At 32.2% G+C, this 20,057-nt stretch overlaps 2 protein-coding genes across 2 annotated transcripts; both read left to right on the forward strand.

The window, feature by feature from the left end:
• Positions 1 to 10,861: 10,861 nt before the first annotated feature.
• Positions 10,862 to 13,947, forward strand: LOC133293772 (isoprene synthase, chloroplastic-like). Its single transcript, XM_061492377.1, has 6 exons — positions 10,862 to 11,190; positions 11,292 to 11,550; positions 12,087 to 12,459; positions 12,588 to 12,806; positions 12,910 to 13,048; positions 13,220 to 13,947. The coding sequence occupies exons 1-6, from the start codon at positions 10,927 to 10,929 to the stop codon at positions 13,763 to 13,765; spliced, it is 1,800 nt and encodes a 599-aa protein (XP_061348361.1). The 5' UTR covers positions 10,862 to 10,926; the 3' UTR covers positions 13,766 to 13,947.
• A 535-nt stretch (positions 13,948 to 14,482) lies between these two features.
• On the forward strand, positions 14,483 to 19,688 carry LOC133293776 (uncharacterized). The gene is made up of 6 exons (XM_061492382.1): positions 14,483 to 14,698; positions 14,798 to 14,996; positions 15,152 to 15,224; positions 18,315 to 18,364; positions 18,777 to 18,890; positions 19,293 to 19,688. The coding sequence occupies exons 1-6, from the start codon at positions 14,515 to 14,517 to the stop codon at positions 19,429 to 19,431; spliced, it is 759 nt and encodes a 252-aa protein (XP_061348366.1). The 5' UTR covers positions 14,483 to 14,514; the 3' UTR covers positions 19,432 to 19,688.
• The last annotated feature ends 369 nt before the right edge of the window (positions 19,689 to 20,057 follow it).

Below are 20,057 nucleotides of genomic sequence, written 5' to 3' on the forward strand. Positions count from 1 at the left end.
TCTTACAAATGAAGAGTAATTTCTCACAAGGTGGTGTTTGTTTAATGTGTATGTGTAATGTGTGTATGGAGTTCGGATATATGTAGGTATCAAAGAGATTTGAGAAGGTGGAATGGTAAGATAAAGGTGCAGAAAACATTAGTTGGTTGGGTTTGACTTTTCTGCATTGGAGGCGTCGGCAAATATTATATTAAGTGCTTCCGAAAAATATATACTAATTCCTAAATGCCATTTTAAAAGCTTAATATTCTATTATACATAAATTATCTTCTGAGATTCTTTTAAAAGATCTTATAATCATTTTAGCAAATTTTTTTTTTTAAAGTCTGATCATGATATTTTAAGTTTAGATATCTCTATAGACAATGACCTAAAGGTTATGAATATTTCAAGTTGATATATATATTTATTAGACTCTACGAAAAGTATCATATCATATATTGATTCTATTTTAATTTATCAAAACTTTATATTAATATTTTAAAAGTCTCTTATTTAATATGAATAGGGTTTAGTGTTTTCTATTACTTCAGCACAGACATGTCAATTTAGAAGAAAAATATGTGTCGGACACCGACACATTTCAACACGTGTTCGACACGCGATCAATGTTCTGACACATTTTGACATACGGCCAATATTTTTTGACACTTTTTTTAAAATCCAAATGTTATTTTTTTAACTAAGCATTTATAAATCTAATATTTTATGTTATGGAATTTGACATAAAAAATTATTTTTGCTTTATATTTATGTTATGAAATTTAAATATTTGGAATTGGTTATATGACTTATTATGGCTGCTATACATATTAAATGTAAATTATATTATATATATATATATATATATTATAAATATTATCTAATATCAAAACATGTTCTAACATATCAAAATTTTAGAATTAACATGTTGACATGTCGTGTCATATTGTGTCGGTGTCGATGCAACATAGCTTCCTATTACACTTTATCACATCAATTTTAAATAATTTTCTATCTATTATTCTCTGCATCTCATTCCTCCTTTAAAACCCAAACTACTAATTAATTTAAATAATATTATTTTATTAATAAAAAATTCAAACTCAGGTAAAAATATCAAAATAAAAAACGAAAAAAAAGTTGAAACAATGTAGATAAGTAGTCAATTTTGTTCGAAATCGAGTTGTAGAGATGGCATGAGCATGACACTAATGAGAAAACTAACCAATTTCTGAAAAATTTAAACGCACCCTACAAATAAAGTAGAAAAAACAAATTACATTCAAGATGAGTGTAAAATATGAGAATGAGACTATAAGAGGTCGGGGGGAAAAACTAACTCAATTAGAATAAAATGAGAGGAGGCTAAAAAAAGTGAAACATAACTTAGAAATGAAAAGGAATACTAAGAAAAGGAAAAAGTGTGGTGTCTTTGATTTTTATATGTAGACAATATATTTGTATTGATAATTACAAAAATAATCTTATTTTTATATTTTTAATTCTTAAAAAAATAGTAATAATTATTTTTAAGGGAAAAGTGTTTGTCATTTTAAATGACATAACACTCTGTCCTTTTAAGAGAGCGACAGACACGGAAAAAAATCACTCACTTTCTCTTTCTCATGATTTTTATTTTTCTGTGTTTATCTCTCTCCTAAAATGATATAACTTATATCATTTAAAATGACAACCACCAAACTCTATTTGTAAACTAGAAAAACTAGCTTATATTCTAAGTTCTTACGGTCAACAAAAGCAAGAAGCTTTGATTCACAATTTGAGATTTGAATCTGGATAAGATAAAATGTAAAGACCAAACGTGTTGCACCAATTATATTCACGACGTCAAGCTCTTGTCAACGTGACGCTAGGGACCTCATTCTTCCATTCTAGAATCTCACAATTCCAAATTTCTTGGTGTATTTATTTGCTCCAACTCCAATTCCAGTGTTGTAAGTTGTAACTAATTTCATTAAAAAATAAAAACTTATTGCTAATTTTCTACAAATATTCTTCTAAAGAGAATCTTGAACCTTAGAATAGATTACATGACATTTTACGAGGATAAGGGTGTTCGTGGTTTGAATTAGATCGATTTTAGAAGTAAAAATCATCTGATCATATCCCTTCGATTTGATCATGTAATCATCTATTCGGTTTGAATTTTTTTCCAAATCCGATCCGATCTAATCCAATTTTTTCGTTTTGGATTGGATCGGTTTTCAGTTTTTTGAAAATCCTAAAATTTGTTTCATGATTATTGTGCAAATAACATCTTTTGTATTATTGTATATATTGGCTTTGTAATTTTTTTTTGAAATACAAAAGCATATCAGTAAACGATGATATAGTTTTTTTTTTTTTTGACAATGAGACATAGCTCTACACAGATAAAATTTTATTGATGAGATGTGATTAAGTTTTTCGTTGGGTTTAGTTGATGGGTTAATGAATCTTGGGTAGTTAATGGGTTAATAGATCTTGGGTTTAGAAATTTTTGGGCTATGATTGGAGAAAGTTCCAAGTAGGTAAAAGAGAATTAATATATTGGATCGATTTGGATTGGATCGGTTTTCATCAACCAATCCGAAAATCGATCCAATCCAATTAAAATTTGCGATTTTTTTTCGATTTTTCATTTTTCGATTTTCAATTTATTCGGTATCGGTTTTTCGGTTCGGTCACTACGGTTTAGATCGGTTGATGAACACCCCTTGTAATAGATGATATCCAACACTAAAAACTATTTATTTATTTATTTATCAAATAACATATAAGGATTTTCTAGCAAATTCATCCATAATTATTTCATCGATCAAATAGGTAATTTTAAATTTTCTTAAACAAGACAGTTATAAACAATGGGTAAAGCTACCATAATGTAATAGGAATCAAAACCATTTTTCCTACTCAAACAAAAATGGGATCTCATACATGTAATAAAAAATAAAAAAAACTGATGCAAAAATCAATGGGTCAGCAGGTAAAAAAATGTTATATTATGTCACATGATAGTAGCTTTTCCCATAAACAATATGAATCTTATTATTATTTTATGGGTAAACAACTTCTCCTTTCAATGGAGAAGTTTTTTTGTTGCAGCAATCACATAGCAAAACATTGAAATGTGTGATTTATTTTTTGTTTTGTCTTTTTTCAAAACAATCAATGGGTCCCACCAAAAAACTCTCTCAGCTGCAAAAAAGAAGTTCTTCTGTCAAATGAGAAGTTGTTTCCCCTTATTTTATATTAAACAAATATCAAATAACATATAAGGATTATAAAGGATAATTATGAACCGTTAGATTTAATTCTAATATAACGGTGATGAGATTGATCGTAAGGGTGGTAAACTTACCTGATGATAAGTATAACCGTCCCTCTTTATTAAATATAAATTATATTTTTCTCAATTCCACAAGTTTGATTAAGAATGTGTTTGAATGGGCTTTTTTTTTTTACTAAAGAAGTTGCTTTTTTCAAAAAAAGAAAGAAAAGAAATCCTTTTAAATCATATTATGTGTTTCGATATGAACTTTTTTTTAAAAGTAGAATTTTAGATATAGTTAACATAATTCTTTTTTTAAAAGTCAACATTCCTTGTTTCCGAAAAAAGTAGAAGGCAAAAATCAAATGATTTTTTAAAATTCAATTTTATTCCAACTCCACTACTAACACTTCATTACTTCCGATCTGTTTTAGTAATTTTATATATAAAATAGTGCTTATTAGTTTTAACATCCAAATAATATTTTTATTTAAAATTATTTTTTTATGTATTCCATTCAAATGTAAAATATTTTTAACTTCTAAAAAAAATAAGTCATAAAAAGTTTTTTTTTTTTTAAATCATCAAAACGAGCTTAAGAAAAAGATAAATTATTTAGCCAAATTGGTCAACGGTTTTACAACCCGACCTAATCGTAGTTGCAACTAACATTTTAAGTTTTTTTTTTAAAAAATAATAATATATTCTTCGGTTTTTGCTTCTTTGATTATCTAATTTGGTATTTTATAGGTAATGTTCTATTTAAATGCCTCTGACATGTTATGAGACTTAATTAGAATTGCTTTCGGAATTTGCTTTTTAGAAATCCTAGCATGCTGGGAGTTCGATGTCTTTGTTTAGACCCTCAATCATCTTTTTCTTTTTTCTTTTTTGGTAGTTGAAACCCTCAATCATCTTTATTTGAAAGGAGAATTGTTTTTAAAAATTTAGTGTACTCAATTTATGTGCACATCATATTTGTGCAAAAATAAAAATAAATAAAAATTATTACACGGAAAAGTAACTGTAGGTTACATAAAGGTACAATTGAAAGAGAATTTGAAAATATAAAATTTATTTAAAATATTTTTGCATCAACATCGTTTTAAGGGAATTTGATGCCAGTAGGCTATATTTTAGCTGTATAAAATGGAGTAGAATGTAATCTAATGCCGTTATAAAATAATTCCAACTCGTGGCATGGGAGTTTTTCATACCCTCGGAGCATTTCTGGCTTTTTGATCCTTTTACTTTTATTAAGGGTTTGTTTTTTCTAAAGTTACTTTAGATAATTTTATCTAATGTTCATTGAAACGACGTTGTTTTAGGACGAAAATTATGGTGTTTTTGTAATTTTAATTTATTTCAGGGTTATAATAGTCTTTATCATTTTAATTTTTTAATTTTTCAACCTCAAAACGACGTCGTTTCGATAAACATTAAACAAAGTTGTCTAAAGTAACATCAGAAACTTTTTCCCCTTTCATTAATTAATTAATAATAATTTTATCTCTCATATCTACCAATTTACCTCTCTTTAATCGATTAAGTTGAATATTTAATCGATTAAATGGTCAAAATTAAAAAAAAAATGATTGACTTGAAGATTTAATCGATTAAATCTCCAACGAGCAACAAAGAAAAGCATATTGTTAGACGAAAGTGGCGTTTGGGACGAGAAACACTGTCACTGACACGAAGAAATGGTCTACTATTACTGTTAACGATCAGAATTCTCAAGCAATTTACACTACTTCAAAACACGATTCCTACCAGGATATACCTTTCAATTCTCAAATTGAATCAAACAAATAATGTGTTAAATAAAAATAATCCAAAAATCATCGAAGCTTTCGGTTAACGATAATGGCATTAATTAAAGCAAGAAAGGAAAATTCATTTTAATACAGAGAAGAAAGATAAAAGTGACCACGGCTGAGAAAGTTGAGAGTTGAGAGACGGAGGCTGAAAAACGATGCGAACAAAAAGGAAAAAAGATTAAAATGTGAAAACAATGGCTAAGAAGTAGAACAGGAAACAAGAGGAATGCACCCCAAACGCCACACCGCAACTCAATATGCTTTTCTTTGTTGCTTGTTGGAGATTTAATCGGTTAAGTTGAATATTTAATCGATTAAATCTTCAAATCAACTATTTTTATCAGTTTTGACTATTTAATCGATTAAATCTTCAACTTAATCGATTAAAAAAGGGTAGATTGGTAGATAATTTTAAATAAGAGACAAAATAATTATTAATTAATTAATGAAGAATAAAAGGATCAAAAAGTCGAGGATTCCTCCTCTTCTTGTTTCTTTAACGGTGGTTTACAACTTTATTTTCCGATATTTTACTAATTTTATATATTCAAACGTATATGTCTCTTCTTCTTTTTACCTTATACATGTAGTATATTGTTGATTTAAGCATTTAAGTTTGTTATTTTTTTAAAATGTAATTGACCGATTACCTGGACTAAATATTAAACAAATATAATATTAATTGGTTTGAAATTTGAATATTTTATTCAACTGAAGCTACTCGATGAGGCGCATGTGCACCGCCCATTTATATTTTTGAAAAGTTTTGTCAGAAACGAACAAAACAAACGAAGGAGCCCGAGAAACTATTCCTTTCTATCACTTCCTCATATTATTTTATTTTTCATTCTTTTTCCGCCCTTCAAAATCGGTTGGCTTTCCTTAATCTAAAACAAAATCGATACGGCTTCTTTTGCGTTTGTTTTTCTAATCGAACAATCATAGACAAAAATGGAAAACAAATTCGAGAAGGCTCCTTTGTATTTTTTTTTTTTTTTCGTTTTTGTTTGATCACTATTTGGTGAACAATGACAGGCAAGGTCAAAAAAATCTAGAAACATGGGGAGAAAAATACCATAATTTTTATAAAATCCTAAAATTAATACTTACGAAAAGAAAAAAGAAAAATTAAGTCACATCAATCAGTTTAGGATGTTTTAATCTTCTTCCAATTACAAGTTATAAATTTTTTTTTTTTTTTTGTAAGAAATGAAAGTAGAGATTATATTTTTTATTAAGAACCTGAAATAAACTTTACTTAAAAATAAAATTTCAAAATGCCTAATTGAAAAAGAACTACAAAGAGAGAAAAACTGACATTGTAAAAAGGGGAAACTACGGCCAGCTGAATTAATGTATGGGTATATTCTCAAAATGCCGGCCGCACGGTTAACATCGCGGAAGATTTCATTTTTGGCCATCAATTGTTGTGGTCACGACTCACGAGTCCTGTCACTGTTGGCAGAAATTTCTCGAAAGTTTTGACAAGTAAAGTGGGCAAAGTCTCATCATTCATCTCGATCGATTTTTGTGGTAGAAAATTTATTTTGTTGTACCAAAGAAACAACTAATTTTGCCTCCCACCCCCAAAAAAATATCATGTCATGTTTTTTCTTTTTACTTTTTGAGCTGGTCAAAATTGTGAAGTAGATGATGGATCAAGGCAGCAGTATGAACGACAGATTGTGTCACCGTTTGAGTCTCAGGTAAGCTCAGAATTTAAGGGAGGTGAATGAATTCAGTTATGACTTGTAAAAGGTGAATTCAACAAAGTTTCAAAAAGAAAATTGATGGATATGAAATTTTTGAGGAAGAGATCAGGTATTTGTAACGAGAAAACGATTCTCTTAACATGTATATATAGTGGATTCTATCACCGTTTTTCAACCATATAATTTCTACAATGATGTGAGGTAACGTGACTCTTCGTATGAGTCTTGTTTTCGTGGTAAGTGTGGGGATAATCACGGCTTTTTGACCACTATAGCTTTTTTTAATAATTAATTACCAAATTGACCCTATTTATAAACTATTTCAAAAATTTAACCTCTCCAGAAAACATAACATCAATCTGCCCCTGTTGACCGTTGACCATGAAGCCTACCCGGGTACACCCCTACCTACCCGGGTAAATTTTAAAAATTTTTACCTACCCGGGTACACCCCTCCCTACCCGGGTATATTTCTTGAATCTGGAAAATGTTTGAATTATTTACCCGGGTAGAGAGGGGTGTACCCGGGTAAATAATCATAACTCAAGCTTTTCTCTTCTTGCTTTTCTTCTTTGTTTCTGGTTTCTTTTTCAAACCTTGCAGAGTCATTTTAAGAATGGCCAATTTCTGAGCATCTGAGACAACCCTCTGCAACATCTTCCTCTTGCCATCTTCAGTGGTCTCTTTTACAGTTTTCCACAACTCAAGCTTGTCAACGCCCAATTCCTTCACCTCTAATTCTGAACATTTTTTTGAATTGTCTGACTGGTGACATGTAATAGCATCCTTTGTTGGAGCAGAACCTTGATTATTTGCTTCACTAATCTCAGGCATATGATCCAGTGGAATATCTTTTATCAATAACTTGTTTTCAGATTTTGTTCTCCATGCGTTAGTCCTTCAATTTAGAGATTTTCATTTGCTGTTCACACAAAGAGGATGGGCGCACACAACCAGTTTATGATTATTTACCCGGGTACACCCCTCCCTACCCGGGTAAATAATTCAAACATTTTCCAGATTCAAGAAATATACCCGGGTAGGGAGGGGTGTACCCGGGTAGGTAAAAAATTTTAAAATTTACCCGGGTAGGTAGGGGTGTACCCGGGTAGGCTTCATGGTCAACGGTCAAACAGGGGCAGATTGGTGTTATGTTTTCTGGAGAGGTTAAATTTTTGAAATAGTTTATAAATAGGGTCAATTTGGTAATTAATTATTAAAAAAAGGCTATAGTGGTCAAAAACCCGGATAATCACATATAAATGGGATCATCTATCTTTTAGTGCACAAATATTCTAATCTTGTGTGGCAGTTGAATAAGATGACAGGTCAAGATCATCCTACCAGTACACAACACTTTTACTATAATTTGATTTTTTCATAAACGATTTCAGAAAAAATATATGGAATATATTAAAAGTTTACCCTTATTATTAATGCCGCGCGCGCGCCCGCCTATATATATATATATATATATAGAGAGGGCCACAAGGTCAAATTAAAAAGTTTGACATCAAATTTTAACTATTAATTTTATGAATATATATATATATATATATATACTTATTTATTTATTTATTTATTTTGGTAGTTGATATAGTTTTGGTTTTTAAGTAAAAAGTAAAAACTAGTTAGCTTGTAAGAAAACTTAAGCACCCGAAATATGTGAAATGTTTTTAGCAATGAGTAATAGGGTTTAATTTCCCTCATGTTATATGAGATAAAATTATCTCCCACATACACATAAAAATATGTGGGGTCCATATTTTTTCTCTCTCTTTTCTTCTCACGCACACTTTTATATGTATATATGAGATAAAATTATCTCCTATAACATGAGAAATATTAAACCCTAAGTGTATACATAATATGAGGAGGGTTATATTTACAAACTTTTTATTTACAAACTCTTAAACTACACACACTATGTACTCTCAGAAGTACACTAGGTTACATTATGTATTTCTGGGAGTACATAGTGTAATTTGCAAAAATATGTAAAAAAAATTGTAAACAGATCCTTCCCCCATAATAAGGGAAAAATATTTCTTCTGTCACATGAGATAAAGTTATCTCCTGCAACCTCAAAACTACGTCGTTTTTGAGATTGAGAGAATTAATGAAGAATATTTTAGGAATTTTGTTTGTTTCTTTGTTATATGAATTTTATCAAAACATCCCATTTATTAATTCCCTCAACCCGCCAAACAACGTAGGATTGGGACTATTGGAGAAAAATTTATCTCCTATGGTAGGAAAAACAATAAACCTTATATATATATATATATATATATATATATATATAGGATTTGATTTTCTCATGTTAAATGAGAATTCAATTCACATGTTGTAGAGATAAAAAGTATGTGGGACCCAGATGTTAGAAAAAATTATATGTAGGACCCATGTCAGCACGGAAATCGAAGGGTGTGTAGGAAAATTTGAATTCTCATGTTAAATGAGAATTATAAAACCCATATATATATATATATATATATATGTATTTCGGGTTATCGTTTCTCAGTTGCTAAATGTCTAGCTAGGAATCATAACCATACATGGGTGGGTAAAAGCATTAAATATGGGAAAGAAATGAGAATCAACGATCAGGATTACTAACTGGACAACCAGCAACTTGAGAAATAATTTCACCTATATATATATATATATATATATATATATATGGGTTTAACATTTCTACTTTTACTGTAGAAAATATTTCTCTAACATTTTTCACACACACACACACACATATATATATATATAAGGTTCGATTTTTCTACAGCCACTCTACGTTCAATAGTGAAATTTTTTCGATATATAAATTAAAGCATTTAATGTGGGGAATCATAACAATACAAAAATGTGGAAGCATTAAATGTGAGAAATCATAACCATACATCTGTCATTACTGCACGTACAACAACTTTAGATATGATTTTACCACACACACATATATATATATATGTATATAAGGTTCGCTTTTTCTACGGTCAATGTAGATAACTTATCTACATTGAGCCCAAAACGACGTCGTTTTGAGGCGAAAATCACGGTATTTTTGTAATTATGATTTATTTTAGGGTTATAAAAATCTTTTTTATTATAATTTTTTAATTTTTCATCCCAAAACGACTTCATTCTGGGATCAAATGTAGATAACTTATCTACATTAACCATAGAAAGATTAAAGCCATATATATATAATTTATTTTTATAATATGATGGATTTAATTTTTAAATTTATAAAATTATATCAAAATATTCATAGACCAATTTGTATACAACTTTTGTATATAAGGTTTATGTAACAACTTAATGCTAAGAAAAACTAAAGTTATTTACAAAAAAGAAAAGAAAAACTAAAGTCTATCTCAGGGAACTTTCAGTTTTTGTGCCCTTTTATCACTTGTTATTTCTATTTGGCTATATTTTCTTTAGTATATATTAAAATAAAACTATGTAGTGGCATGGTAATTTTTAATTATTATTCTATTAATACTCCTTTTTTCCACGCTATTTTTATACTATTAAATAACGTACTTATAATCAACTAAAATATTTTTTTTTTGTGGACTAAAAATATATATGCATTCCTTACATAATATATATTATTCATTAATTATTTATACATAATTAATGGTATAAAAATGATAAGAGAAAAATATGGACGACTATCTTTTCAATTTTTCATAAAAATCGTTGAGGGGGATGTGCTAGGTTTGTCGCCGCTTATTTGTTGTCTGCAGACTACTACTGTAAACCTATCATTTGGGTTTTGTAGCACAAAAATTGTAAATCAATTATATTCACGAAAAGATTTGCCTTATCTTGATATAATTTTTTGTGGTTTTTTACCAAAAAGAAATAATAATAATAAAAATAATGATAATAAATTTGTGGTCGTCGTATACTAATCTTGTCGCATGTGCTAGAAATTTGACAAGCAAGCAGGGTATGATCATTCATGTAAGCCTATGGTGATTGATTTATTGATCCACCACAACAATTTATTATTTTTTCGTTTATTATTGTCCCATATGCTACCTCGGATCCTCGTTCCAATATAAACGGAGTACATGCATTGCAATTTCAGAAAGGAGAACAAGTGTATTTGGAGATCATATATCATCGTAAGATCATGGCAAGTGACCTTTTATGCTTGTCTTGCCAATTCTCGTCTACCACAGTACCAACACTAAATACTAGACTCCCACTCCCACTCCCACAAAGTAGGAACTGCACGCAAATAACATCTCTTGCAAATCCCAAACCTTTGCGGTTCATTTGTGCAGTGAGCTCATCACAGGATACCCAAATAACAGAAAATAATAGACGTTCAGCCAATTACCAGCCAAACCTCTGGAATTTAGAATTTCTCAAGTCCCTGGAGACTGGCCTCGAGGTGATTCTATTAATTAATTAATTAATATTCAAGTTCATTTTTACTTTTAATATCTTCCAAGATTAAATATTAAGTTGTTCTTATAATTAATCCGAGGACAGGTGGAAGCACTGCAAGAGAGTACAACAAAGCTGGAGGAGGAGGTGCGGCGCATGATAAACAGTGTACCCATGGAGACACTAAACTTACTCGAACTCATTGACAATGTTCAGCGCCTGGGATTGACCTACAAGTTTGAGAATGACATAAACAAAGCCCTCGAGAGCATTGTTTCAAGGGATGAGAGAGAGAAAAGTGGCCTGCATGCTACTGCTCTCCGCTTCCGCTTTCTTAGACAACATGGCTTTGAGGTCTCCCAAGGTAATATATGTTATGAGTTTATAACCACGTACCTAAATTACTTTGCTCACCAAGTCATAAATATCGGAAAAGTATTTGTCCTAAAATTATGTTATTTTAAATAAAATAATAATGTTTTTTTAATATTTAAATTAAAAAAAAATTCAATAACTTCTTACTCTTTCCTACCTTATCTTCAATTGTGTAACTGTTTTCTCATCCTAAAATGAAAATAGATCATCTCATGTTTTTAAAAAACATGATATGATTGTGTGGGACAATCATAATCATATAAAGATGAACCAATGATTATGATTTAGTAACTACCTATTTTAATATTTTTCCCGTCTTCTCTTTTATAACTAGTTATCCTGATTTTGACTATTCACATGATCATATCATATATTTTTTAACATGAGAGGGTCTACTCTCCTAAAATAGAGTAATTTTAATCAAAATGACATAATCTTATATTCATTAAAAAGAACAAATATTTTTTTATACATATATATTATGGTTTTGTGATTAAATGAACACATGGCAACAAATGTGCGCAGATGTGTTTGAGAGTTTTAGGGACAAGGAGGGAAGCTTTAGGGATGAAATTAAAGGTGATGCGCAGGGGTTGCTGAGTCTATATGAAGCGTCATACTTTGCCTTTGAGGGAGAAAATATCTTGGATGAGGCAAGGGCATTCTCAATGACACATCTAAAGAACTTAAAAGAAGGAATACCCACGAAACTGGCAGAAAAAATCAGTCATGCACTGGAACTTCCCTACCATCGAAGATTGCACAGACTAGAAGCACGATGGTTCATCGAAAAATTTGAAGTAAAGGAACCCCACGATGGTTTAGTACTCGAGCTCGCAAAGTTGGATTTCAACAGGGTGCAATCATTTTTGAAGAAAGAACTGCAAGAACTGTCAAGGTCAAAGAAATAAATAATACAAGTTTCAATTCAAGTCTTAATTAAATGATATAAAATTAAATAACTATGCATGATAAGGTACACTTGGGGATTTCCAATTAATTGTTGGCATATATATATATACATAGGTGGTGGAGGGAAATTGGGCTGACAAGCAAGCTGGACTTTGTTAGAGACAGATTAGTGGAGGTGTACTTTTGGGCTCTGGGAATGGCCCCCGATCCTGAATTGGCTGAATGCCGGAAAGCCGTGACTAAAATGTTTGGACTGGTCACCATCATCGATGATGTATATGATGTGTACGGTACCTTGGACGAGCTACAACTCTTCACGGATGCCGTTGAGAGGTTTGTTATTTAATTGACTTGAATTAATTTCAGCATATATAGACGTAGTCGAATTCATTAATTAATTATATAAATATTGAAATTGAAATTGAAATGAATACAGATGGGACGTGAATGCGGTAGATACACTTCCGGACTACATGAAGTTGTGCTACTTAGCCCTCTATAATACTGTTAATGAAACGGCTTATAACATCCTTAAAGAAAAAGGAGATCACAGCCTTCCCTATCTAGCCAAATCTGTATGTATACTTGTATAACTACCACCACCACTAATTGATTAACTATGTAATTATATATATATATATATATATATATATATATATATATATATATATATATATATATATATATGAGGGAATGAAATTAATTATATAATTAACCTGATGATGATTGATGATTCTTCACGACAGTGGCGTGACTTGTGCAAAGCATTCCTGCAAGAAGCAAAATGGTCCAACAACAAAATAATTCCGGCATTCGACAAGTACCTAGAAAATGCATCGGTTTCATCGTCCGGAGTGGCTTTACTTGCTCCTTCGCTGTTCTCAGTTAGCCCAAACATAACGAAGGAAGCTATTGATTCCTTAACTAATTTCCATGGGCTGGTGCGGTCGTCATGCGCCATTTTCAGACTCTGCAATGATCTGGCCACCTCGGCGGCTGAACTAGAGAGGGGCGAAACCACAAATTCAATAACGTCCTACATGCATGAGAATGGGACCAGTGAGGAAGGAGCACGGCAGGAATTGAGAAAGCTGATTGACGGAGAGTGGAAGAAGATGAACAGAGAGCGAGTCATGGATCGTACATTCCCAAAAGCATTTATAGAGACAGCTATTAACATGGCCAGGGTTTCCCATTGCATCTACCAATATGGAGATGGACTCGGAAGGCCCGACAACACAGAAGAGAGCAGAATCACCTTGTTGCTCATTGACCCCATTCCAATTAATTAATTAGTTCCTTAATGTAACAGTACAGTACAATACTAGTATTTGTATTCGTATCGTTTGTGTTTTTGTACACCTCTTGGTTAACCCTGTACATGGTTCATCGTCCAATCATTTTAATAACCCACTTGGTTGGGTAATTAAGTATAAAATAATAATAATAATAATTGTTTAGATATATAGTTCCACATTGATTGTATGAGCAACTAATGTGGAGTTTATAAGGTCTTGGACCCTCCCACCCTTTGAGCTAGCTTTTGGGGTGGTGTATCCCAAGGTTCTTTATAGGCTCTCGTGTGAGGGAGCGTGTGTTGAGATATATAGTCCCACGTTGATTGTATGTGTAACTAATGTGACCTTTATAAGGTCTTGGGCACTCCCACCCTCGCCGTCCCCCACTTTCTCAGCACTGAGGTGGTGTATGTCAAGGTTCTTTACAATAATAATAATAATAATCACGTGACATGGTGATTTGGCTTGATTAGATTTTTTCTTATTCGTTATATTAAGAATTGTGGCAATTTATAACAGTCATAAGTAAAATAAAATATATATACAAATAAAAAAATACAAAAAATCACAATTTTTATTAACCGAATCGGAACGGGGTTCCCATAATACATGTTAAATTGCGGGTTGAAGGCCCACCCAGGCTGGCCCAACCCGGGTTTTGAATTTGTTAAAGGCGACTGTGAGCAATGAGCATAGGAGGAGGAAGCTGAAGGAGGCAGAACGCAGAACGCAGAAGAAGAAGAATGGGGATTGAGAAGGGAAAGCGAAAGCGAAAGGGAAAGGGAAATGATGAAGATGATGTTAGAAAGAAAAGGAAGGCATGCAATGAAAAGAAGGGAGGTTTGGAGCAGTTGCGTTTCTTTGTGGAACAATTCGAGTCGGCGAAGGGTGTTCAGCTTTCTTCTCTCGAGTTGGAATCCCTCAAAGGTTAGGGCTCCTCTCCGCTGCCGTTGACATTTAATTAAACCCTATCAATGCGTAGTAGTATATTTGGGAATTTAAAATTACTATATTAAATTGATGCAGCGGATAAATGTATTCTGGAGGTATCGGAAGAGGCAAATTTGGATGTGAAAATGTTGGGGAGAGATATTAAAGGTGCTTTTGGGGCATCATGGAAAGAGGTGCTTTGTGAAGGGAAGCTCGTACAAGGCAAAATTGATGCTGGGAGCCCATCAGTTCTTATTCTAACTTCCTCTGCCTTAAGATCCATACATCTTTTAAGGTATTTCATCACGACATCAAACCCATACAAATTTAATTTCACTTTTCTTATTATCCATCCTTTTATCGAAATTTACAGTTTTGAGCGAAACAAAATGCCTGTCTGTCACTAGTTGCAAAATTTTTCTTTCCTAGTAATCAATTATCCTTGTGTAGGGGCTTTCGGTCTTTCACAAAAGAATGTCATGCTGCCAAGTTATTCTCAAAGCATATGAAAATTGAAGAACAGGTTACCTCTCTGCCCAACTTTATCAGTATATCATTCTTAATATTTTAGGTGTGTCCATTGTCATTCAACATGCATAGATTCACTCATGTGCTAGAAACACTGATCAAAGTTGAATGAACCCACCCACCCACGCACGGACAAAGGAGGGATCATTGACATCGCTGTAATGTAACACTTGACCTACTTACATACTCTAATTAACCTTTTCTAGAATAAATTTTTATCCCTCCAACCATTGACTACTGCTAATTATTATGTTGGTCTTACATTTCAGATTATGAAACAAATTGGACAACAATAAAGTATATAACGAACTAATTCATATTTATTATATTTGAACAATATATTTTGCATTAACCTTATGATATACACAGAATATGTGACAAATTCAAGGTAATGTGAAATGACGTAGATGTGATGATTGTGATCTAGTTGAAGCAATTTTGAAATTGTTTAGCTTTATTTGGGTTCGTCGATTGTAACACCCCAATTCGAAAATTGGCACACTACACTTAATCGAAGCACAGAATGGATAAAATGCAGTCATTTACCACCACAAGGCGAAAGGTTACCAGATTACACAAAATTCGAGGCTGTCCAACATCCAAAACCTCAAATACATTGTGTTCTCAAGTCATTAATACACGTACAGAATCTTTGCAAGATCCTTCAATACAAGACAACTATTGGTTACTAATTAAAAATTAATGGTGCTGTCCAAAATATCAACACCTAACATCCAAGCAAAACAGCATCTAGATAAGTGTAATCAAGCCTTTCTGGGTCTGCTATCTTGATCTTTTCCACCTGAAATAACCCCATGAAATGGGTGAGATGTGAATCTCAATAAGTACCTAAGGAGACCGCTCCCTATTCTGGCTAAGAAAAACCCAACCAAGCACCAAAGTGGTACTTGGAATTTCAGACACATACACCTGCAAAAAGTTAGTCTACAAATATTTTTCACAGTAATTTTAATCTCAGCGATATACCTGCTCATCTTCTACTAACAATATAGAAAACTTGATGATAAAACAACTGTATGGCCCTTAAAAGATAAGTTACTGTATGTGCACTTCTTTGCACTAGTTGACCTGTATGTAATTTGAACTCAAATATAGTGAGGCATCCCTCACGGATGTCAACTAATCTACTACTATATCATAGAATACATCAATGATAAAATAAAGTAAATGTATCAATCAATCCTTTCTATAGAGCACAAGTGTATAATCTGTTGTATTTTGCAGCTATAAACATACTGACAGTAATAGAATTGAATTACAATCCACATTGCATAGCTTAAATGAGGAATCTGGGTTTCTGGAGGGGAGTAATCGGATACTTTTCGGGAAGTATCAGATTACTTCTCCATCAAGCAATCTTGGTGGTGCTCGATTACCACCAGGAAGTAATTATTACTTTTTCATCAAGTAATCGATTACCCATCGAGGAGTATCCAATTACTTGAAGACAGAACCCAGATTTTCATCCAAAATTTTTCATATCTAATAGTGGTTCTAACTCATCCATGCATGTCTCTTGTGTACCCAAAAAATGATTTTACAGTATATAATATAATAAGAGATTTAGTCAATTGATTCCTAGAACCATCTACCACATGCAGTAAGGGTTTGTCCAGATTTTTTCACCACAATCCACTATAATATAATACAATCCACACAATTTGTATTTTACACATGATGCATGGCAACAGAGACAGAGTTTTTCTCCTGCACAGAAGAAGAGTCTCCTTGGGTACTTACTTGTTGGAGTTCTTCACTAAGATGTACACACACACACAGGGTCAGCTCTTCCTTCTTTCGAAAAGAAGATGGATGATTAGGAGGGAAATGGTTTGGTGGTTGTGAAAACTGAAAAGTAAGATGTAAGTGAGTGTTTCTGAAGGTTAGGAGGAAGAGTAGTCTGTAGGTGTAAAAACTTCTATGTGAGAAATGAGAAAGGTGCAAAAAAATAATTAAGGAGGAATAATGGTGAAGAACAGTGTAGGAGGGGTTGGGGTGAAGGTGAAATATCTCACCTGCTCTGCAACGTGAAGTAACAAAAGTAAGAGGGAGACTCTTTTCTGATTATTTGACAGATGCAGTCTCTTTTTTCTTTTTTTGTGAGTGGATATTACATCGATCGCCGACCCCATCCGGTTTGGATTTAAAGTGATATTGATGTTGAAATATTCTGTGCAAGATAACATGATTAAAAGGTTTCAATCCAATGGTGGATTTGGTAAGAAAGTCATTCAATGATTTTTATTGCAGACAGTGCATGCTATAGCAGCACTACATGTCACATGAAACTCAAAAAACTACAGATGTAGTATAGCGCGAAGTGATGTAGTGAACTAATGATTTAATAACCACTTTCCTTAAAGCTTGAGTTGAACATCTCAACTTGATAGAACAGTCACTGACAGGGGAATCAAAATCTTTTTGATGGGTGCAACCGACAGAATGCATATTGTTGTCATCACTGTCTTTGATAAAATCTCATTGATCATGCTTTGTGTTGTAAATCGTTCTTGGGTATGTGCTCTACAATTCTTAGGGTTTTGTAGTGAAATAAGAGAAAAATTCATAGGCATAAGGCTGAGTGGCTAACACCCCTCGAGTTATTCTGAGAAGTTTTAAATAAAGTAAAAATAACTTTTGGTTAACAATTTAAATTTGAGTCTTGAAAACAGCCTCTTTCCAAAATGGGTAAGGATGCGTACAATCCACCCTTGCCTCTACCCTCGCAAGTTGGGGAGCCTTGCGTATCATGTTTTGCCTTTTTTTATTCAACAAAGCAGGTTTAATTTCCAAAAAATTATTCCTATGTATATAGGAGCTGACATTTAAATTTTTATCCATAAAGTTTCAATTCCATTTGTCCTTGGACCCTAGGAAAAAAAACAATTTTAAATTTTCTTTTGCAAATGAAATTATGAAAATGACAAATGTGATGTTCTTCTATAGTGCATGGTTTCTCTTTTCATCTGATCTCTCTGTTTTCCAGTAATTTGCATGATGTAAAAATTTGCGATCCTTCTTCATGGAAACATTGTCCATTGAGTTTGCTTTATGGTCACTGCAGGTTTCTTTGTTAAAAGACCGTGTTAACATTGCTAGCGGCACACCAAGCAGGTTGGTCGTCTTTGATCCTTTCTTTAAAAGAAAATTAGGAGGTGTTTATTGTCTTTTTTGTATTCATTTTCAGTTAATGTTGTCATTTGTTATTTTCAAATTGTTAGTTGTTTTCACATTATTTGTTTCCAAGATGTTGTGAAGGAAATGGTAAAACTAAAAACAAGATTTTGCTGTTTTAATGTTTTTTACCATTTCCACTGTAAATTCTCAAAAACAAGAAACAAAGTAAAAATCAATGAAATCATATCCTGAAAATGAAAAACAAACCATACACTATCTTATATTTTCTGGCAGATTGAAGATCTCTTTTCGTTTCTTTGGTGATTAGATAATTTAAAATCTTGACATTATTAAATTTGTAGTCATGTACGTGTTGTATAAATAATACATTACTCTCCATCAATTTCAGGATAAAGAAACTCATTGACACTGAGGCGTTAGGCCTTTCAAGGTTAAAAGTACTTGTGCTCGACATGCATCCTGACGTAAAGGGCTATTCCTTGTTTAGCCTTCCACAAGTCAGGTTTGGTTATACCTCGTCTCCCCTATTTCTGTCTTTAATTCTTAACGACATCATCTCTCTTGTAACATGACACAAAATTAGAAGCTGATGGATTGTATTGTGATGGGCTTTCAATAAAGTAACCAAGCCGTTAGTTGGGAATTAGTATATATTGAGATGTTTAGGGTGACATTTCATTATGCATGTATTCAGAATTGGTTAGTAGAAAAATTGAGGATATCTGAGAGTTGAGATTTCTAGGTTTATTTTTTGAATTTTATCTTGTAAGAAGCTTGGCTCTATTTATGTTTTCTGCAATTTCAGTTTTATAAAAGTAGCTTCCGTCATATTGAAATCGCCTTTTTCGTCTAGCTAAACTTATTGATGTTATACTTACAAGTGTATAATATAACTGACTGGCAGAGATGAATTCTGGGACCTGTTCAAGAATTATTTTTATCAACCGATGATCCAAGGCGATCTGCGCATCTGTCTCTATGGTCCATTACAGCTGGCTGTCCGTTTAAAAGGCAAACAAAGAGATTCTGTTCCAGATGAATAATATATCATGGGACTTCATTAATCTCATGCAATAGGAGAGAAACTCTTTCATACTATAGACACAACCATGTCTGGGATCCACCTACTTATAAAAAAAGAAAATGAAAAAAAAGAAACAACGCGAAAATCGATGTATGTGTAGGAGAGAAAAATACTCTCCGGTCTCCAACAACATGAGTATATTTTTCCTATATTATGATGTTAATCATCCTTGTTTTGTTTCAGTTTTGTATTCTAACAATTATTTTAGTACGATTCCTGTCATCTTTAAATAACATTAACGTTTTGATGAAATGCCAAGTCTAGTCTAATATTTGTTAGTTTTTATTATCACTAATGGAGTGATGTTGCTTTCTCTGACATTATTATTAGACATGATGGAGAATGCCTTAAAATAAATTACAAGGCATGTGCTTTATTCTTGTATATTTCATTTCCAAGTTCATTAACTTTTGTGGAGTTAGTTTCAATGATTTTGAGTTTTGCAAGTAGAGGTCATTTTGTTTATAAACTGTCTTAATGAATTATGTAGCTTATGCCAAAGTTCTCATCCTCTAAACTAAAAAGGATTTCGTAAATCATTACAAACAGATTAGTTTCTGGGGAATATATTATCGGGACGTAATC

The sequence above is a fragment of the Gastrolobium bilobum genome, unplaced genomic scaffold (assembly GCF_033153095.1).
Source record: "Gastrolobium bilobum isolate Gb01-03AN ecotype WA unplaced genomic scaffold, APGP_CSIRO_Gbil_v1 utg16750, whole genome shotgun sequence".
Classification (NCBI taxonomy): domain Eukaryota; kingdom Viridiplantae; phylum Streptophyta; class Magnoliopsida; order Fabales; family Fabaceae; genus Gastrolobium; species Gastrolobium bilobum.